Source organism: Schistocerca piceifrons, chromosome 4 (assembly GCF_021461385.2).
Source record: "Schistocerca piceifrons isolate TAMUIC-IGC-003096 chromosome 4, iqSchPice1.1, whole genome shotgun sequence".
Classification (NCBI taxonomy): Eukaryota; Metazoa; Arthropoda; class Insecta; order Orthoptera; family Acrididae; genus Schistocerca; species Schistocerca piceifrons.
The window spans coordinates 528,098,139-528,116,090 of record NC_060141.1 but is presented as its reverse complement, the minus strand read 5'-3'; the positions used below and the strand labels follow the sequence as shown (position 1 = coordinate 528,116,090).

At 45.1% G+C, this 17,952-nt stretch overlaps 1 protein-coding gene across 1 annotated transcript in view; it reads left to right on the top strand.

Annotated features, from left to right (window-relative positions):
* Positions 1 to 17,952, top strand: part of LOC124795982 (transmembrane channel-like protein) — a 194,037-nt gene that overhangs the window by 78,027 nt on the left and 98,058 nt on the right. The window contains exon 5 of the mRNA XM_047260063.1: positions 5,385 to 5,573. Within this exon, the coding sequence (XP_047116019.1) occupies positions 5,385 to 5,573 (189 nt within the window). The remainder of the gene's footprint in view (positions 1 to 5,384; positions 5,574 to 17,952) is intronic.

Genomic DNA, 17,952 nt, shown 5'->3' with positions numbered 1-17,952 from the left:
AATTTAAACATTTTTTACATCGAAATTATTACATTCCTGTTTTGTAATTTTTTTAAGTAATCGTTATATCATTTGGTACAATGTTTGGTCACGTTTACTGTGTCAGTTTCAAATACCACAGAAAAACGGCTTCAGTACGGAGGCCTTTGATCGTGAATTGAAATACTTTCAGGAACTGGAACGGTTACTCATCAATCAAATATTTTTGTTTGAAAAATGTTTATTCACCAGACAAAGTAACAATACTGACACTGAATTACAGGTGTTGGTGGTCATGTTAACCATGTGACATAACACGTATTTGAACTGTAGTAATCGTTTGCTGAAATGACCCAGAAGCAATATAATCTGAAGATGATGATAACAGATACCGGTGATTCAGTGAAATGATTGCAGTTTTCTTCAGTAGAATCAACACTTATGAAACAATCAAACAAAGAATAACCAAACACGGTAGACTTCTCAATCGATATGTGTCATCGTGCTTTACAACGTAAATCTGATATTCACAAAAGCTTCGCCTGCTTCGCTATATACGAGGGGGTTCTCAAAAGTAATGCCCCCGAATTATTGATGTGAAAAATCTCAAATCTTTTTAAACAAAACATATTTTATTAACACTCTACATCTTATGCCCATTTATTTGCAGCACTCTGCTGCTAGAGGACTCCGACTTGTAGCGTGTAACATGGTGGTTTGTAACGTTAACTATGGTGGTGCGTAACAAACAACGTGTTGTAATCGAGTTGCGGATTCGATGAGTTCGTCCACACATGGAACAACATCTACATCAGCATAACAATGACAGACCACTCCCGAACGCTGCGACATATGCAACAATCTGACGCCTGGGCTTCACTGTCATCGATCATCCTCCATACAGTCCCGACCTGGCCCCATTCGACGTTCGTCTGTTTCCAGAACTTAAATAACACCTTCGAGAACTTCACTTTGATAGTAATGAAGCGGCGCGTATAGGGGCGAGGTTCTGGCTGTATCAACAAAGTCAAACATTCCAGTGACGGTATCAACTCTCGTTTGGAGAAACGCGTCCGTCGGCAAGATAGCTGAGTCGAGAAATAAATATGTAGAAAAGAAAAATAAAGATGTAGAATGTTTTATTTAAATAGCTTTAAGAGTTTTCGCATAAAAAATCGGAGGGAACAAGTTTTCGCATAAAAAATCGGAGGGAACACATTTCGGCATGCCCTTGTATATACCGACGCAGACGTAGCGTCTGTGAATATCAGTTTTACATTGTAGAGCACGATAACATATCTCTATGGAGAAGTCTACCATTTTGTTATCATCATCTCCAGTTATACTGCTTCTGTGACATTATATGAAACAATTGCTGCAGTTCAAATGCATCGTTAAATGACCATAAAAACCAGCAAATCTGTGCCTGAATTGTTACTTTGTACGATGAATAAATCTTTTAAAACAAAAAATTATCGATGAATATTCGCTCCGGTTGCTAAAAAGTACTTTAGTTCAGTCCGCGACCAAAGGCTTTCGTATTGAAACTGTTTTAAGTGTATCTGAAAGTGACATTTTAAGTGTAACCAAATGTTGTACATAGTAATAAAATGAATATTTAAATTATTTATAAAACAGGAATGTAGGAGTTTTTGACGTGATACTTTAACTTTACACAGGTAACAGTATAAGAACAGTAGAAAGAGAAAAGAAAAATATGGCTGACAGTGCGCTGCGAAGAAGTCAGCTGCTCAAGAAAGTGAAAGTCAGATTTAAAAGCGGTGTGCCCAATATTATCGCAGAGCAAAATGTGCGCATCGTGATTATTAAATCTGTATACTTTGATAAATTAAAATTATCGGCTTGCCTTCTTATTAAAAGGAATTATATTTTGACATGTAAAAAGTTTTAAATTGCGTGCTTTACCAATGCGGACGTAAAAGTAGTTGTTTAAAATCAATGAAATTCCTAAATTGTTGCAGAGGACGGTGCGTCTACCTAAAGCTTTAAGTTACGTCTTCTAGCGTTAAACACAAGGAACTGTACAAGCCGCTGGCGTGTCATAGATGCAATATGTATCAGTGAAAGACAAGTGCATGTTCAGTAATGCCTGAACGCAGCTACGAAGCGCCTTCGAAGAAAGTTATCAATAAAGCGGCGGCACGTTTCCAGGAAACTGGTGTTTGTTAGTGTGCACAGCTTGCAGAGGTTCATTTCCAAGAATTTTTGCAAGTGGACATTAATTTCTACTTCTTCGTATTTGGCCGTATAGTATCCCTTCCTCGTATGAGGAATTAGAAGTTTTCGATTTTAATGAATGAAACTGTATAGTTTTTAATCATGATGCGACCTTTCCCTTGCAATATTATGGGGCACATCACATTTTAATTTGCCCGACTTTTACTTTCTTAATCATTAGATACTGCTTCACTACAGCACAATGTAAGACATATGTATATTTTTTTCTTTTTTGTGTGCTTACAGTCTACATGTGTAAATATAAAGTTTTTTTCACTTTGGAACTCGTACATTTCGGTTTTTTAAGATAAATATTCATTGTATCATAATATAAAAGGACTAGTTCCATTTGCACTTTCTGTCTTAAATTCTATTAGAAAACAGCTTCAGTGTGTAAGCTGATACTGCTCGTGTATAAAATTAATAGCTTTTCACGAAATGGAGCGATTATTCATAAATTCAGTACACAGTCGCCGAGCTTTGAAATGTTTCCTACTTGATGATATGCATTCAGATTATAAAAATTGGATGTGTGTTTGTGTGTGTGTGTGTTTGTGTGTGTGTGTGTGTGTGCGCGCGTGTATGTGTGCGCGCGTGTATGTGTGTGTGTACAAGTATCCCCTACTGTCCGGCAACAATCATCGCTTTCGAGGTAAAAACCAACCACGTATCGTAGTTCAGAAGATATGACGTCATAAACATTGAGATGCGTGAAAACTGCTGCATTGTGCATGGCTTTTCTTCTAACTCTATTCTCAACATATTTCGCTGGCAGTGCCCACATACGCCGCTGAATGTACCTAGAAAATTATACCATTGTTGGACACATAGCTCAGCAGATATTTATTCGTAAACAATGACATGCATGAAAAATACCCACATCATGCGTGAAGTAATAACACAATCATTCCTTATAACTAAGACATTCCTCTAGTCAAGTCAGGGAAATCCCTGACGCCTGGCAGTACTTTTGATAGCTATCAACTGCGAAGAGCAAACGGCTGTAGGCGAAAACTGTAGTTGTCCTTAGAGCTATGAAGAGTCTTCGACATAGAGACGTTTACAAAGTCGCATTGTAGACATCCGAAGCAGCTGCGCTCAGCATACAGATAGTGCCCGACATCATGTTTCTTAAACTGGATACTGTAATTACACATTTGTACATCGCGCATATTTCTTCGTACGACAGTTCCATAATTTCAAAGGAGTTTTCACGAGTACATGGAAATGAAACTTTTTTGATACTTCACTACAAACACAGTTCATTTTTTATTTCCGTTTCTAATATAAGATTGACAAAATGAATACGCGAGAAATGTCCATTTGTCCGCTAAGCGATTATAAAACCACATAAACACGTTTTTTGGTATACGAGGTGCGACAATAAAGTAATGAGACTGATGTGAAAAAAATGTTGCTTACCGTTTTAGTCGAGTTTAGCGTCGTCTGCTTCAAAATAGTTCCCTTCTGATTGCACACACTTTTTCCAGTGCTTGTGCCATTGATGGTAACGTTTCTGTAACTCATCTTCTGTAATATCCTCCAAGACCCTCGTCACAGCTTTTTTGGACATCTTGTGTTGTTTGAAAATGGTGTCCCTTGACCGCCGTTTTGACTCTTGGAAATAGAAAAAAATCGCGCGGAGTGATATCTGATGAATAAAGTGGCTGTGGTAGTACTGAAGTTTGTTTTGAGGTTAAAAATTGCTGTACTGACAGAGCCGTATGGGATGGCGCATTATCGTGATACAGAATCCAGTTATCAGCAATATTGGCACGGACACGAAGAACTATTTTACAAAGTCGTTCTAAAATTTCTTTGCAGTAATATTGGTTAACTGTATGTCCAGGAGGCACCCACTCTTTATGAACAATTCCCTTGGAATCAAAGAAGCAGGCAAGCATGCATTTCACTTTTGACTTTGATATGCGAGCTTTTTTTGGTCTGGGTGATGCGTTTGAGCAGCATTGCGAACTTTGGCGTTTTGTCTCTGGATCGTACTGACAAAAACCAACTTTCAGCGCCAGTGATAACACGGCTCAACAATTCTGGATTGATTTCCGTTTGCTCTAACAGATCGGCTGCCACATTATTCCGTGTTTCTCGCTGTTGAGGTGTGAGATTTTTTGGGACCATTTTTGCACAAATCTTTCTCATACCAAGCTCTTCAGTTATTATTAGACGAACCGTTCAAATGGTTCCAATGGCTCTGAGCACTATGGGACTTAACATCTGTGGGCATCAGTCCCCTAGAACTTAGAACTACTTAAACCTAACTAACCTAAGGACATCACACACATCCATGCCCCAGTCAGGATTCGAACCTGCGACCGTAGCGGTCGCGCGGTTCCGGACTGAGCGCCTAGAAAGACGAACCGTTTCTCGATTGGTGTTCAGTTCTTCTGCAATCATTTTCACGGATAATCTTCCATCAGATCGCAAGAGTTCACGTACGCTGGCCAAGTTGACATCCGTCCGTGGGGTTGATGGTCGTCCCCTGCGGTCTTCTGTGCGGCTGGTCCCGGCGGAGGTTCGAGTACTCACTCGGGCCTGGGTGTGTGTGTGTTTGCCCTTAGGATAATTTAGGTTAAGTAGTGTGTAAGCTTAGGGACTGATGACCTTAGCAGTTAAGTCCCATAAGATTTCACACACACACACACACACACACACACTGCGGTCTTCATCTTCAACATTCGTTCTGCCTTCACTAAACATTTTATGCCAACGAAAAACTTGAGCCCTTGATATAACCTCCTCTCCAAAAGCCTTCTGAAGCTTATCATAAGTTGTCGCGTTTTCACCCAATTTAATGCAAAAAGAAATGACATACCGTTGCGCAGTATTATGCGGTTCCATTTCCGTGACGAGAGATACAAACATGTGTTAACTTATTACAGCTCAACTCACGACTGAGCAGTTGCATCGATGCGCCGCTTGGACTAGAAACAGATTATAGACAAAGGTCAAAGATTTTGTGCCTACGCAAGCCTGCAGGGTTGCCACATCTTGCAGAGAAAATCAGTCTCATTGCTTTATTGTCGCACCTCGTACATACTGCCAACAGTACAACGTTGTGCAGTTCACAGGTCTAAAATAAAAGTAGCACGGCGCCGGAGCTGTGTGTGAGCAGAGTGGAATATGGGAGGTGTCTGGCTGTCTCTGTGCAGCGGTGGCAGCACACCCGGCGCGAGCTGGACAACCTGATGAACGCGCTGATCCCGTGGGAGCTGCGCATCAAGCAGATCGAGTCGCACTTCGGCTCCGTGGTGGCCTCCTACTTCACCTTCCTGCGCTGGCTCTTCTGGGTCAACCTGGTCATCACCGTGCTGCTGGTCGCCTTCGTCGCCATCCCAGAGGTGAGCGCAGTGCGACGCGACATTCGTCAGAGCTATCAGCGTGTCCATCTGTCGAACTGTAATGTTGTAATGTGACTGGTCTGCTGCTACTGAAAACGAATACCGTGTAGTTTTAAGCAAACTTTCCCTGTTTAACGCGTTATAACGCTAAAACTAACTACCGTACGAGGACCATACTTGGTAACATTAGTGTTAAGGACTTGGGAAGGAGAAATAATGCAGAATCAATTCGACTGAAACACTTTTAATGTGCTGCAACGGTACATCACACCATTACATACCGGTACCATTACTACTACAAAAGGGACTCAATATGGCGGCCATCAGTGACCAGAACAATCTGAAAGCGCAGGATTGCATTCTCCACAGCAGAACGAATTATGCCCATAGCTATACTGGCTGCCTCTCTTGATATGCAGCGCTTCAGATCAGCACATGTGTGTGTGAATGTTCCCCTGGTAAACCCTCCGTTCAGGCAGCCCCCTAACCAGAAATCACTGGTAGTGAGATGAGGTAATCGTGCTGGCCAAGCATCTGGAAACGAGCGGCTGATAATTCGTTCGTTTACAAATATGTTTCGGAAAAGCAGGTGAATTTTATGAGCAATGCGCAGTGGGGTCCCATCTTGCATGAAAACTGTTTAGTTCAATGCGTCTCTCGCCTGTAGGGCGGGTATGACGTGCTGGCGAAACATATCGCAGTAACGCCGGCGCCACATTGAACGTCTTTGGTCCTTGAGCTCCAGCCTGTTCAAAAAAGAATGGGCTAATGATGAACGTAGCCGTGAAGCCATACAGTGACACGTTCACCATACAGAGAAACTTCATTCACAGGACACGAGGTGAAGATCCCCACACTCGGCAGTTCTGTATGTTCACCTCACCCGTCAGAGAAAAATGAGCTTCGTCTGTCCATAGGACAACTTCAATCCTTACGAAAAAGTAGAGAGCGAAGTCAACCCGTCTTTGTGCGTCCTATGATGCAATCTGTTGTATGATATGGATCTTGTACAGATATCGTTTGAGAATGGTACGAAACATCTTCCATACAGTGGACCGCGGGATGTTCAGCTGTCGTGACACAGCACGCGCACTGCCTGGCGATCAGGAATTGGGCGCAGTGTTGTCCGCCATAGCAGCAGCTGCTCCATCAACCACCTGTGGTCGTCGGTCCCTTCGCCCAGTTCTCCAGTTGATCGGAACTTCATCATGTTCCGCACAGCAGATGGAGAAAGAGGACCCTTCCATAATCCTTTCAGCCGGCCATATTCTCGAACTGCAACTGCAACATTACTGTTTTCGTTATACAGCTTCACCAATAATGCCCTGCTCCTTTTGTCCAAGCTCATGTTGAGATGTCAACAAGTGTACTGCGACTGGTCAGGTGTGTGAGACTATGAATAACGATGGCTGATCACGGCACCTGGCGGTCATAGTTGTATCTGCACGGTGGCGCTGTGATGCATGATCATCACCCCGTACTCCGGACGTTAATGCTGCCAAATTTGGTACTCGTATGGTAATTAGTTTTCGTGTTATAATGTGTTAAGTAGTTAAAGTTTAATTATACACCCAGTACATTTCAAAAATATAGGAGTGCAGATCTGCCTTTTCTGCGGACTAATATTAATTTTCCACCTAGAACATTTTTTTCGTACGATGCGTTGGGTTCGAGGTATGTAGTTGTTTCAAGTTAAAACAAACACCCTATATATAGCCCAAACATTTTTTGACATGTCTGTGTCAGCATCAATGGGCACTTTTACTCAGTTCTGTAAAATACAAACATGTTTGAACCAGTAATGATTGAAACAAAAATTACGCCTATAACATATTTTGTCTTTGTATTGCCTTGTTCAGTAGAACGTTTGTTTCTTTAGGACCTTCTTTAAATTGTTTTACAGAGTGTGTCCAAACATTCAGTGCACAGGCTGAGAGGCGTACTTAAACAGACATATTTGGTTGAGCAGCCAGGTGTCGAATATGCATACTGGGTAGGGGACATCCAGTAAATTTTTCGGTGTGAGTGAGAATGAAACAGTGTTAAATTTCCAGAATGAGATTTTCACTCTGCAGCGGAGTGTGCGCTCATATTGTTTCATTCCTTTATTGGTCTGATCAATGTTGCAATAAATCGGAATGACCATGATAAACTTCAGTGTAGAGCCGATATCGGCGTAGCAGAGCATCCCTGTTCAGTGTAAAATGTGTTATGTGTTCGGTATGCGTGTAGCCGCTTCAAGATTTCTTGTAACTGTACACATCAAAAAAAGTTTTGCATCATCTCGGTTCCGAGAGTTCCGGAACCTGCACAGAAAATTGGAATACGGATCAACATAAACATCATTTCCGCCCTTTTTATTGCTCATGAAAACCACACATTGCATGTTGTACCACCATACGGTGAGCAGAGATGGTGGTCAAGATTGCTGTACACACCCGTACCTCTAATACCCTGTAGCAAGTCCTCTTGCATTGGTGCATGCCTGTATTCGTTGTGGCATACTATCCACAAGTTTATCAAGGCACTGTTGGTCCAAATTGTCCCACTCCTCAACAGCGATTAGGCATAGATCCATCAGAGTGGTTGATGGGTCACGTCGTCCATAAACAGCCCTTTTCAATCTATCCCAGTCATGTTCGATAGGGTTCATGTCTGGAGAACATTCTGGCTACTCTAGTCGATGCGATGTCGTTATCCTGAAGGAAGTCATTCACAAAATGTGCACGACGGGGGCGCGAATTGTCGTCCATGGAAACGAATGCCTCGCCAATATGCTGCCGATATGGTTGCATTATCGGTCGGAGGATGGCATTCACGTTTCGTACAGCCGTTACGGCGCCTTCCATGACCACCAGCGGCTTACGTCGGCCCCACATGATGCCACCCCAAAACATCAGGGAACATCGACCTTGCTGCAATCGCTGGACAATGTGTTTAAGGCGTTCAGCCTGACCGGGTTGCCTCCAAACTCGTCTCCGACGGTTGTCTGCTTGAAGGTATATGCGACACTCATCGACGAAGAGAACGTGATGCCAATCCTGTGCGGTCCATTCGGCATGTTGTTGGTCCCATCTGTACCGTGCTGCATGGTGCCGTGGTTGCAAAAATGGACCTCGCCATGGACGTTGGGAGTGAAGTTGCGCGTCGTGCAGACTGTTGCGCATAGTTTGAGTCGTAACACGACGTCCTGTGGTTTGCACGAAAAGCATTATTCAACATGGTGGCGTTGCTGACAGGGTTCCTCCGAGCCACAATCCGTAGGTATTGGTCATTCACTGCAGTAGTAGCCCTTGGGCGGCTGGAATGAGGCATGTCATCGACATTTCCTGTCTCTCTGTATCTCCTCCGTGTCCGAACAACATCGCTTTGGTTCACTCCCAGACGCGTGGGCATTACCCTTGCTGAGAGCCCTTTCTGACACAGAGAAACAATGCGGAAGCGATCGAACCGTGGTATTGACCATTTAGGCATGCTTCAGCTGTGTTCCTCCTTCCTGGTGGAATGAGTGGAACTGATCGGCTGTTGGACCCTCTCCGTCTAATAGGCACTGCTGATGCATGGTTGTTTACATCTCTGGACGGGGTTAGTGACATCTCTAAACAGCCAAAGGGAATGTTGGTTGGCTGGTTTAAAAGGGGGAGAAAGGGACCAAACTGCGAGGTCAACGTTCCCTTGTTCCCAGTAGAACAATTCCTCAAGGGGAAGAAGAAAACAAAGAAGACGTACGGCACAATAACAGGAGAAAGGAAGAACCAGAAGAACGACAGAAGAACCACAAATACTACAATGAACAAAACAGGAGAAGACAATCACAGAGAGACGCAAGAAACAGGGAGAGGAAATTAAAAACAAGAATGAGAATAAAATAGCACTTTGTAACACATTAAAACCTCCGCGCTATAAGCCCTAGGGTTCAGGACACAGGGTGACAAAGGACATGTGCTAAAACTCAGATCAAATGATAAAACCCACCCTCAGGAATAAAACGTAAAACTGAAGCTGCTGTTGAGGCATTGTCGCCCAACACCGAAGTTAGGATGCTGGGAAAGTTAAAAGTCCGCCGCAGAGCGGCTAAAAGTGGGCAGTCATTTGGGAGCCACAGCGACACTGAGGTGGGTCCTCACGACGGAGGAAGTAACCATGTGTGAGGCACCTATGGCCAATGTAGAGTCGACAAAGGACAACTGATTTCCTGCGAGAAGCCCGCAGAGAACACTTCTACACATTCTCAGTCTCCTTAACGACACGCAGTCTGTTGTGCATACTGTTATGTCACTCCGTCTCCCAAAGCCGAAAAACCTTGGGGCTTAAGACAGAACGCAGGTCAGTTTCAGAGATGACCATCTTCACAATCGGTTTCCGAGTAGCCTGTTTGGCCAGCATTTCACCAAGTTCGTTGCCTGGGATTCCAACGTGTCGTGGGGTCCACACAAACACCACGGAACGACTGGACAGTTCCAGGGCAGAGATGGACTCTTGGATTTTCGCTACCAAAGGATGGCGAGAGTAGCACTGGTCGATAGCTCGTAAGCTGCTCAGGGAGTCAAAACAGAGAGGAAACGACTCACCAGAATAGGATCGGATGTACTGAAGAGTGCGAAATATGGCCACAAGCGCTGCAGTGAATACACTGCAGCCAGCGGGCAAGGAATGCTGTTCAATATGGCCTCTGTGGACATAGACGAAGCCAACATTACCATTAGCCATCGAGCCGTCGGTGTAAACAACTTTAGAGTGGCAGAACACGTCAAGAATCTAGATGAAGTGACAGAGGAGAGTGTCTGGGTTAATGGAGTCCCTAGGGCCATGCAACAAGTCCAGACGAAGTTTCGGCGGAGGTGTACACCATGAAGATGTACGTGAATGGACCTCAAGTAGAGGTGGTAAAAGGAAGACTCTAGTTCGGAGAGAAGGGCCGCCGATGCGGGAGATGAAGTGCCGCGGGTGAGAAAAGGAGGCGGTAATTCGGATGCTCAGGAGAACTACGAATGTGTGCAACATAGGTGGCGAGTAGTTGTGCACGTCGGATCCGCAATGGAGGACTCTGGCCTCCAACAGAACACTGGTCACTGGACTCGTTCTGAAAGCTCCTGGCGCTAGGCGAACGCCACAGTGGTGCACTGTGTCGAGTAAAAGCAATGCTGAGGGCGCCGCCGAACCGTAAACTAGACTCCCCTAGTCAAGGCGGAATTGAACAAGGGGTCTGTAGAGCTGCAGCAGCGTAGAGCGATCTGCACCCCAGTTGGTGTTGCTCAGGCAGCGGAGAACACTGGGGTGCTGCCAGGACTCCCTCTTAAGCTGATGAAGATGAGGTAGACAAGTCAATCGTGCTTCGAAAACCAGTCCTAAGAATCTATACGTCTCCATTACAGTGTGTGGATCGTCATTAAGATAAAGTTCAGGTTCCGTATGCACGGTACGACACAGACAGAAGTGTATGACAGACGACTTCGCAGCTGAAACCTGGAAGCCGTGGGCTCGAGCCCATGACTGCGCCTTGTGAATGGCTCCCTCTAGGCACCGTTCAGAAACACCAGTACTGGAGGAGCAATACGAAATGCAGAAGTCACCCGCATACAGCGAAGATGAGACCGACGGCCCTACTGCTGCTCCTAGGCCGTTGATGGCCACTAAAAATATACACTCAATATGGAAACATGCAGAACGCCCTTCTCCTGTATACAGGGGGAACTATGGGAGGCACCAACCTGGACACGGAAAGTAGGAGCGACAGGAAGTTTTAGATAAAAATCAGGAGCGGGCCCCAGAGACCCCAATCATACAATTTGGCAAGGATATGATGTCGCCAGATCGTGTCATCTGCTCCTGTTTCCGTCGTTTTATAAACAGGCGAACGCGGGCACGGAGCCGCTTAAAGGCTATTAGGTATTCTATGGAAGAGTGCCGCTTATGTCGCTGCAGAGCTCGCCGACGCTCTTTAATTGCCTCAGCGACTTTCGGCTACCATCAACGGACTGTCTTTCGCCGGGGGCACCCTAGAGAACGAGGGATCGTGTTTTCCGCGGCAGAAATTATCGTTGTAGTGACCTGCCCACTCACAACATCGATAGCACCACGTGGGGGAGATTAAACCTTCTTTAAAGCCCATCTGAGTAGGCGTCCGTGGGCATGAGTCTGGTGGAGTGAAAGGAAGATAGGGAAGTGGTCACTACCACCATGTGCTCTCCAATGGATAGATGGGAGGAGTTCTGGGCTGCACATTGATAAATCAGTGGCCGAGTAACCACCATGAGCCACACTGAAATGCGTATTTAAGAGGCAGAAGTCGAATTGGGACAGTAAATTTTCGACGTGTTTAGGGAGCTGATCAATCAGTGCAGCCAATACTTTCAGGGGTACATCTGGAGGGAGATATACGTTGCAGACAATTATTTCCCGAGATCGTCCATATCCCGACAGCCATAGCTTCAAGAGGAGTTTGAAGGGGCACAGGTTCACTACATACCGAGTTCAGGACATAAACACAAACTCCGCCTAACACTCTGTTATATTCGCTATGGGTCTTGTAATATCACCTGTAGCCATGAAGGGTAGGGGTCCGCACTGCTGGGAACCAGGTTTCATCCTGGGCAATGCAGAAAGCAGGTATAAAGCTTAACAGTTGCCGTAGTTCAGCCAGGCGGTGGAAAAAAGCGCCGCAATACCATTGGAGGATGATGTGATCGTGGGACTGGGAAGGCATGAAACACTCAATGAGGCAGTCTACGCCTCAGAGTCACCTGCTGCCACCGACTTATTTCCTGAACAGGCTATATCCATTGTGTTTGAGGGTCTGGAGAGATCTAGGTCCTCAGCAGATGCCAGAATCTTCACCTCAGACACAGAGCTTTTAGACAGCGCTGGTGTGCGTGCCACCACAATTCCCTTTGTCTTGCGTGTCTTCTTTCTGGATTTCTCTCGCTGATCCTTGTGTTTCTCTGGCTGGGAGGGCTTCACTGATTCAGTTTCTGAGACTGAGGATAATCATAAAGCCCTATGACCAGGTGCTTTTGGGTGTTCAGCCACTGACGGGTGTCATCTTGCCCACTAGCAGAAATCTGGGCAAGGAGTGACCCAAGGGGCCCCTTCCTAGCGAGAGGAGCCGAAGAAGACTTACGCTTCTCCAGCTGAAAAGTGGGGACCAGTGTCCCTGATGGTTGGGGGACAGTGCTCCTGAGGTAGGTGATGTGGGAGCAACAGGGAGGGAAGTGCCCCCCACCATCAAGGTGGCAGGCTTAGTTTTCTGGCTCTGAGAGCTGACTGGATCTCATGGAACTGATGGGGCTGCAACTGTTCTCGTAGTGGCGGCATAAGAGGAGGTCATAGCCACAGGACGTAGGGGCTCAAATTTCCTCTTGGCCTCAGTGTAGGTCAGACGGTCCAGGGTCTTGTATTCCACGATTTTCCTTTCTCGCTGTAAAGTCCTGCAGTCTGGTGAGCAAGGGGAATGATACTCTCTGCAGTTGACACAGATGGGAGGCGGGACGCATGGAGTATTGGGATGGGATGGACGTCCACAATCTCGACATGTGATGCTGGAAGTACAGCGGGAAGACGTATGGCCAAACTTCCAGCACTTAAATCACCGCATTGGGGGGACGGATATATGACCTGACATCACAGCGGGTAATGTGTCACCCTCGAAGGCCAAGATGAAGGCACCGGTGACAACCTGATTATCCCTCAGACCCCGATGGACGTGCTGGACGCAATGAACTCCTCGTCGCTCTAAGTTGGCGCGCAGCTCGTCGTCAGACTGCAAAAGAAGGTCCCTGTTGAATATAATACCCTGGATCATATTTAAGCTCTTATGAGGCTTGATGGTAACAGAAACATTCCCCAGCTTGTCACAAGCGAGTAATGCCCGTGACTGGGCAGAGGATGCCGTTTTTATCAAGACTGACCCAGAACGCATTTCGGACAAGCCCTCTACCTCCCCAAACCTGCCCTCTAAATGCTGTGCAAAAAACTGAAGCTTCATCGAGACAGAAGAGTCCCCATTAGCTCTCATACATACGAGGTACCGGGGTGAATAGGCTATGCTGCCATTCTTATCCTGGCGTTCCTCCCATGGTGCGGCCAGAGAGGGGAACGATTTGGGGTCGTATTTCTTGACATTGAAGTTAGACCTCGATCGCTTGGAGACTGCTGGAGTTTGACCAACAGCACGAGAGGAGGTACTACGCTTCATTGCATGTCATCCGCCCTGATGCCACCCATTCTGACCAGGGGCCCTCCCTACGGACGCCACCTAGCTGCAGCAAAGGCCACCTGGCAGGATGGCCATTGCCGGGAGTCCCAATGCCCCAAAGCGATGGGCATCTACTCCTTGGCATTCATGGTGAGTTCAAGGCGCAGGCATCAGCAGATCGAGCTCTGTGTAGTCAGAGGGCTACAACCAACAGGATATATGGCGGCCCCATCACAACGGACTGGCTATCACGCTGGATAATGGGTGCAAAGAATTCCATGGTCCTCGTCGGCGCAGAAAACGCCACTGCATAGTGGGTGGAGGAAAACGCATCGAGGAAGGTGTCCTTACTCAAGAGATGGAGGATGAGCAGGACTGTAATGCCACGACGAGAAAGTGGGCAAAAGATCTCAATGCACGACGGACACGATGCACCATGTAAGGGGCCCTTCCCCACTTGGCTCGCTCTTCAGGAAAGTTTTGAAAAATGGAGGTCAAACCCTGCAGGGGACCATCACAAAGAGGCCGAAAGGTGTGAGACTCCTTTTTAGTCGCCTCTTACGACAGGCAGGATTACCTCGGGCCTATTCTGACTCCTCGACCCGCAGGGGGGAGGGGGGGGGGGGAAGAGAATGTGTCTGTGATACAATATCCACAGTCAACGTCTATCTTCAGGAGTTCTGGGAACCGGGGAGATGAAAAAATTTTTTGATTCGTGTATTTATTCCACATGCGTAGTATACCTCCCGGATTTCATATAGTCCCAGAAGAAAAAGTTTAACTGGGTGAGATCTTGGGGTCTTTCAGGCCAATGTACAGGTCTTCCACGTACGCTCTGCTAATTGACTAAAGTACAGGGAAATTTTGGTACTGTGGTAGGAAGTGTGGGGGGTCTGTTCAGGTGATCTAAGTCAGTTATATGCATTGGACTGTCCTGCATTCTAATCAAGCCAACAATGACGACTCGGCTAATGGAGACAATTAGAACTAGATTATCAAGTTACACGCATTCGTAGTGAAGCTTACCAGCCACGGCAACGTGATGTCGAGCACAGAGAACAGAAATAAAAATGTCAAAAGAAAAAAACATTTAAAGTAATCATTGGCAGAAATCATTTATAACCTCGGGGAAAGTAGATGAAGCATGATGGATACATGCATGGTGCCTCGATTAAGTGCGAGACGCTGGCCCAAACAGGACTTATATTGTTCTTTAAATATGGACGCATGTGGTCGTCGAGAAGAGGTGGGAGCAACAAGATGATTCTAGAGTTACGAGCTCGTTATAAATGTAAATCTCGAAATTTTTTTGTTACTCCTTTCATATTATGAATGTATTTCAGCTCGTGACGTGCGCAAATGCATTTAAGCTCGTTACCACATCCGACATGTGTGTACAAACTGCGCAATACCCAAGCAGCAGAACAGGGATGTCTCTCAGGCATGTCCTGGAAAGTGAGTTCGCGCTGGGCAGTTTGCTTGCTGTACTGTGTTTTTAACAGTAATGCTTAAAAATGGATTTCGTAGCAAATTGATGAAGGAGTTTCGTAACTATTCAGACACGTGCGTCGCATATTTCACGAAACTTTCACTGCCATCAGAGCATCGTTTGCTGTAAACTCCAAAATGCATGTTTTTTTTTTTCAGTGTCTGAGGAAGACAACGTCTTTTAAAGAATTGGTATGCTCGGTTCACACATAAAAATTTGATAAGAAGAAGGCTCCATAACATTGTCAGTAATATGGGACTGCTATAGGCAAAAGTGTACAATCTTCCTAAACTGAACGGGAAACTAATTCCAGGATTCTAAAGCGGCATGCTCAAAGAACAGCTTAAGAGAGCGTCTACAAAGGAGACTGTTTACAAAACAGTCGTGCATCTTTGAAGGTTTATCAGGCATGTGGGACCCTTACCAAAGAGGACCAGCGAGGGATAGTAGCCTAAATTTAGAACTAGCTTCTCCGGTTTAACATGGACTGCAAATCTTGGCGCCACTTGCCATTTCTCACTTTAACAAATAATTAACAAATCCGAAAAAGGCGAGAAATGAAAGAAAATCAAGGATAACTGTGGTGTTGAATACCAGATCTTTTTAATTTAATAGTCCAGAGTTTACTGACTGTATCATCGAGCCCGGTGAGCATTTCTGTACAAACGTCTTAAACGTATAGATACTGTATTTCAATAGTAGGCAGCTTATTACTTTGTATAAAACTCGTGAAAGTTGCGAGAATGAACTTGGCAAGTTCTCAGTTATGAAGTAAGAAAAGGTAGCGATAGCTTCCCAGAATTTCGATGAAGGTGTCACTTGAAGGTATGAGGAACAGTCAAATGAAAAAAAAACTCCACAACGGGACCAAAGAACGGCTTCATCCAAAGTAATCATCATACGCGTCAAGTCATGTATCCCACTGGGAGACGAGATGATCAAGTCTTCTTTTGTAGAAGGACATCGGACGCTGACGGATCCACAAAGGCAACCAATCTTGCACTTCCTCGTCCTACTGAAACCGACATCAATGCATGGCTTTTTTCATGTCGCCAAAGATGTGAAAGTCACACAGTGAAAGACCCGGGCTGTTCTGAGGATGTTGCAGAGATTCCCAACCATATCGATGAAGCGTAGTCTTCGTCCAATTGGCAAATCGTCCAATTCGCAGTGTGGGGGCGGGCATTATCGTGTGACAGGACGTTTCTGTCCGGGCATTTTGACTTTATGGCGCTGCAGTTTCTGCAAAGTGTCTCTATAACAGTGAGCACTGATTCTGATTCCAGTCTCGAGGAACTCCACGAGCAGAAGGCTCCTGCAGTCGAAGAAGAAGGTCATCATGACCTTACCGGAACTTATGTGAAAAGCTTTGGCAGAGATGACCTGCAACATCCTCCGTACGGTCCGGATCTTTCACGAACTGAGTTTCACATCTTCGGCGACGTGAAGAAAGACACCCATGGACGTCGGTTTCAGTCGGACGAAGAAGTGCAACAGTAGGTGTGACTGTGGATCCGTCAGTGACCGACCGCGTTCTGCGAAACAGGAACTGTTCGTTTCATCTCCCAGCGGGATAAATGTGTTAACGGGTGTGCTGGCTACATTTGAATGGAACCATTCCATGGTCCCATTGTGGCGGGTGTTGGGTTTTATTTTACTACCCCTTATATAACGAGTTGCTGGTTTGCTTCATCCGCTAAAATGGCTATCGCCGTGCGGGATCACGACACTCTAACCTGCAGAGACATCTGCTGAAACGTGCTTAACCAAGCTGCTTTCCTGAGTTATGTCAACATCAGGTTTAAAGAAAAAGTCTATTGTCTTTCATGACTGATGTATACATTATTCTATTCAGAACGAAAAATGACGCTGTATATTAAATTTTAGTGAAGGTCGTGTATGCTACAACGTCCCCTTCATTTCAATTAAAGAAATCCATCAGAGTCTGTAAGTCATCAAATTTGGTTTTGTTTATTTTGGTTTTGTTTAAGTGCAACTGAAAGTTTCTTCCCTAAGTGCTGCAGATATTTGTCTGTGTAGCTGCTCTAATGTGCAGGAAAACACTCATAGTTAAGCAGTTTACGGACCACACCATTGAGAGGAAGCTATGTATCAATTCTGTAGAGAAGAATCTTCCACATGGTTCGTCTCGTGATGAGTCAGATTTTCATGTTAACAGTGATACTGTTTGTAGTAGATCTGTTATTGTTATGTGGGCATCTTATCTTCCTCCATAACGGAAGTGACGAAACGGGAACAATGTGATGATGCAGATTCCCTGCAAGTACCTGAAAAAAAAAGTAACACCAAGGATTTCAGGTCCAAATTGTTCTGTGCAAGTCCTGCAAGAAATTTAAATGACTTCGAAATTGTAGAAGTCATATGGCGTTAATTTGATTTTTTTCCTCTAATTTCGATTGTTTGTACCTATTTACAAGACGTGAACTTTACTGTAGTTTCAACTGAATTATAGAGAAACAAAACTTTTAACTACGAAAAGTATTCTAAAAATTAAAATGTAAGACATAATCAAATTTTTTCTCGTTAATATACATAATCTGCCTCACATGTGTGTTATGGGATTAAATATTGTCTAAATTTGAGACAGCCTTGCAGAAAATCTAATGCATCAATTTTTGTTATTGTTCTTTCGTAAACATTAGTATGGTTCAAATGGCTCTGAGCACTATGGGACT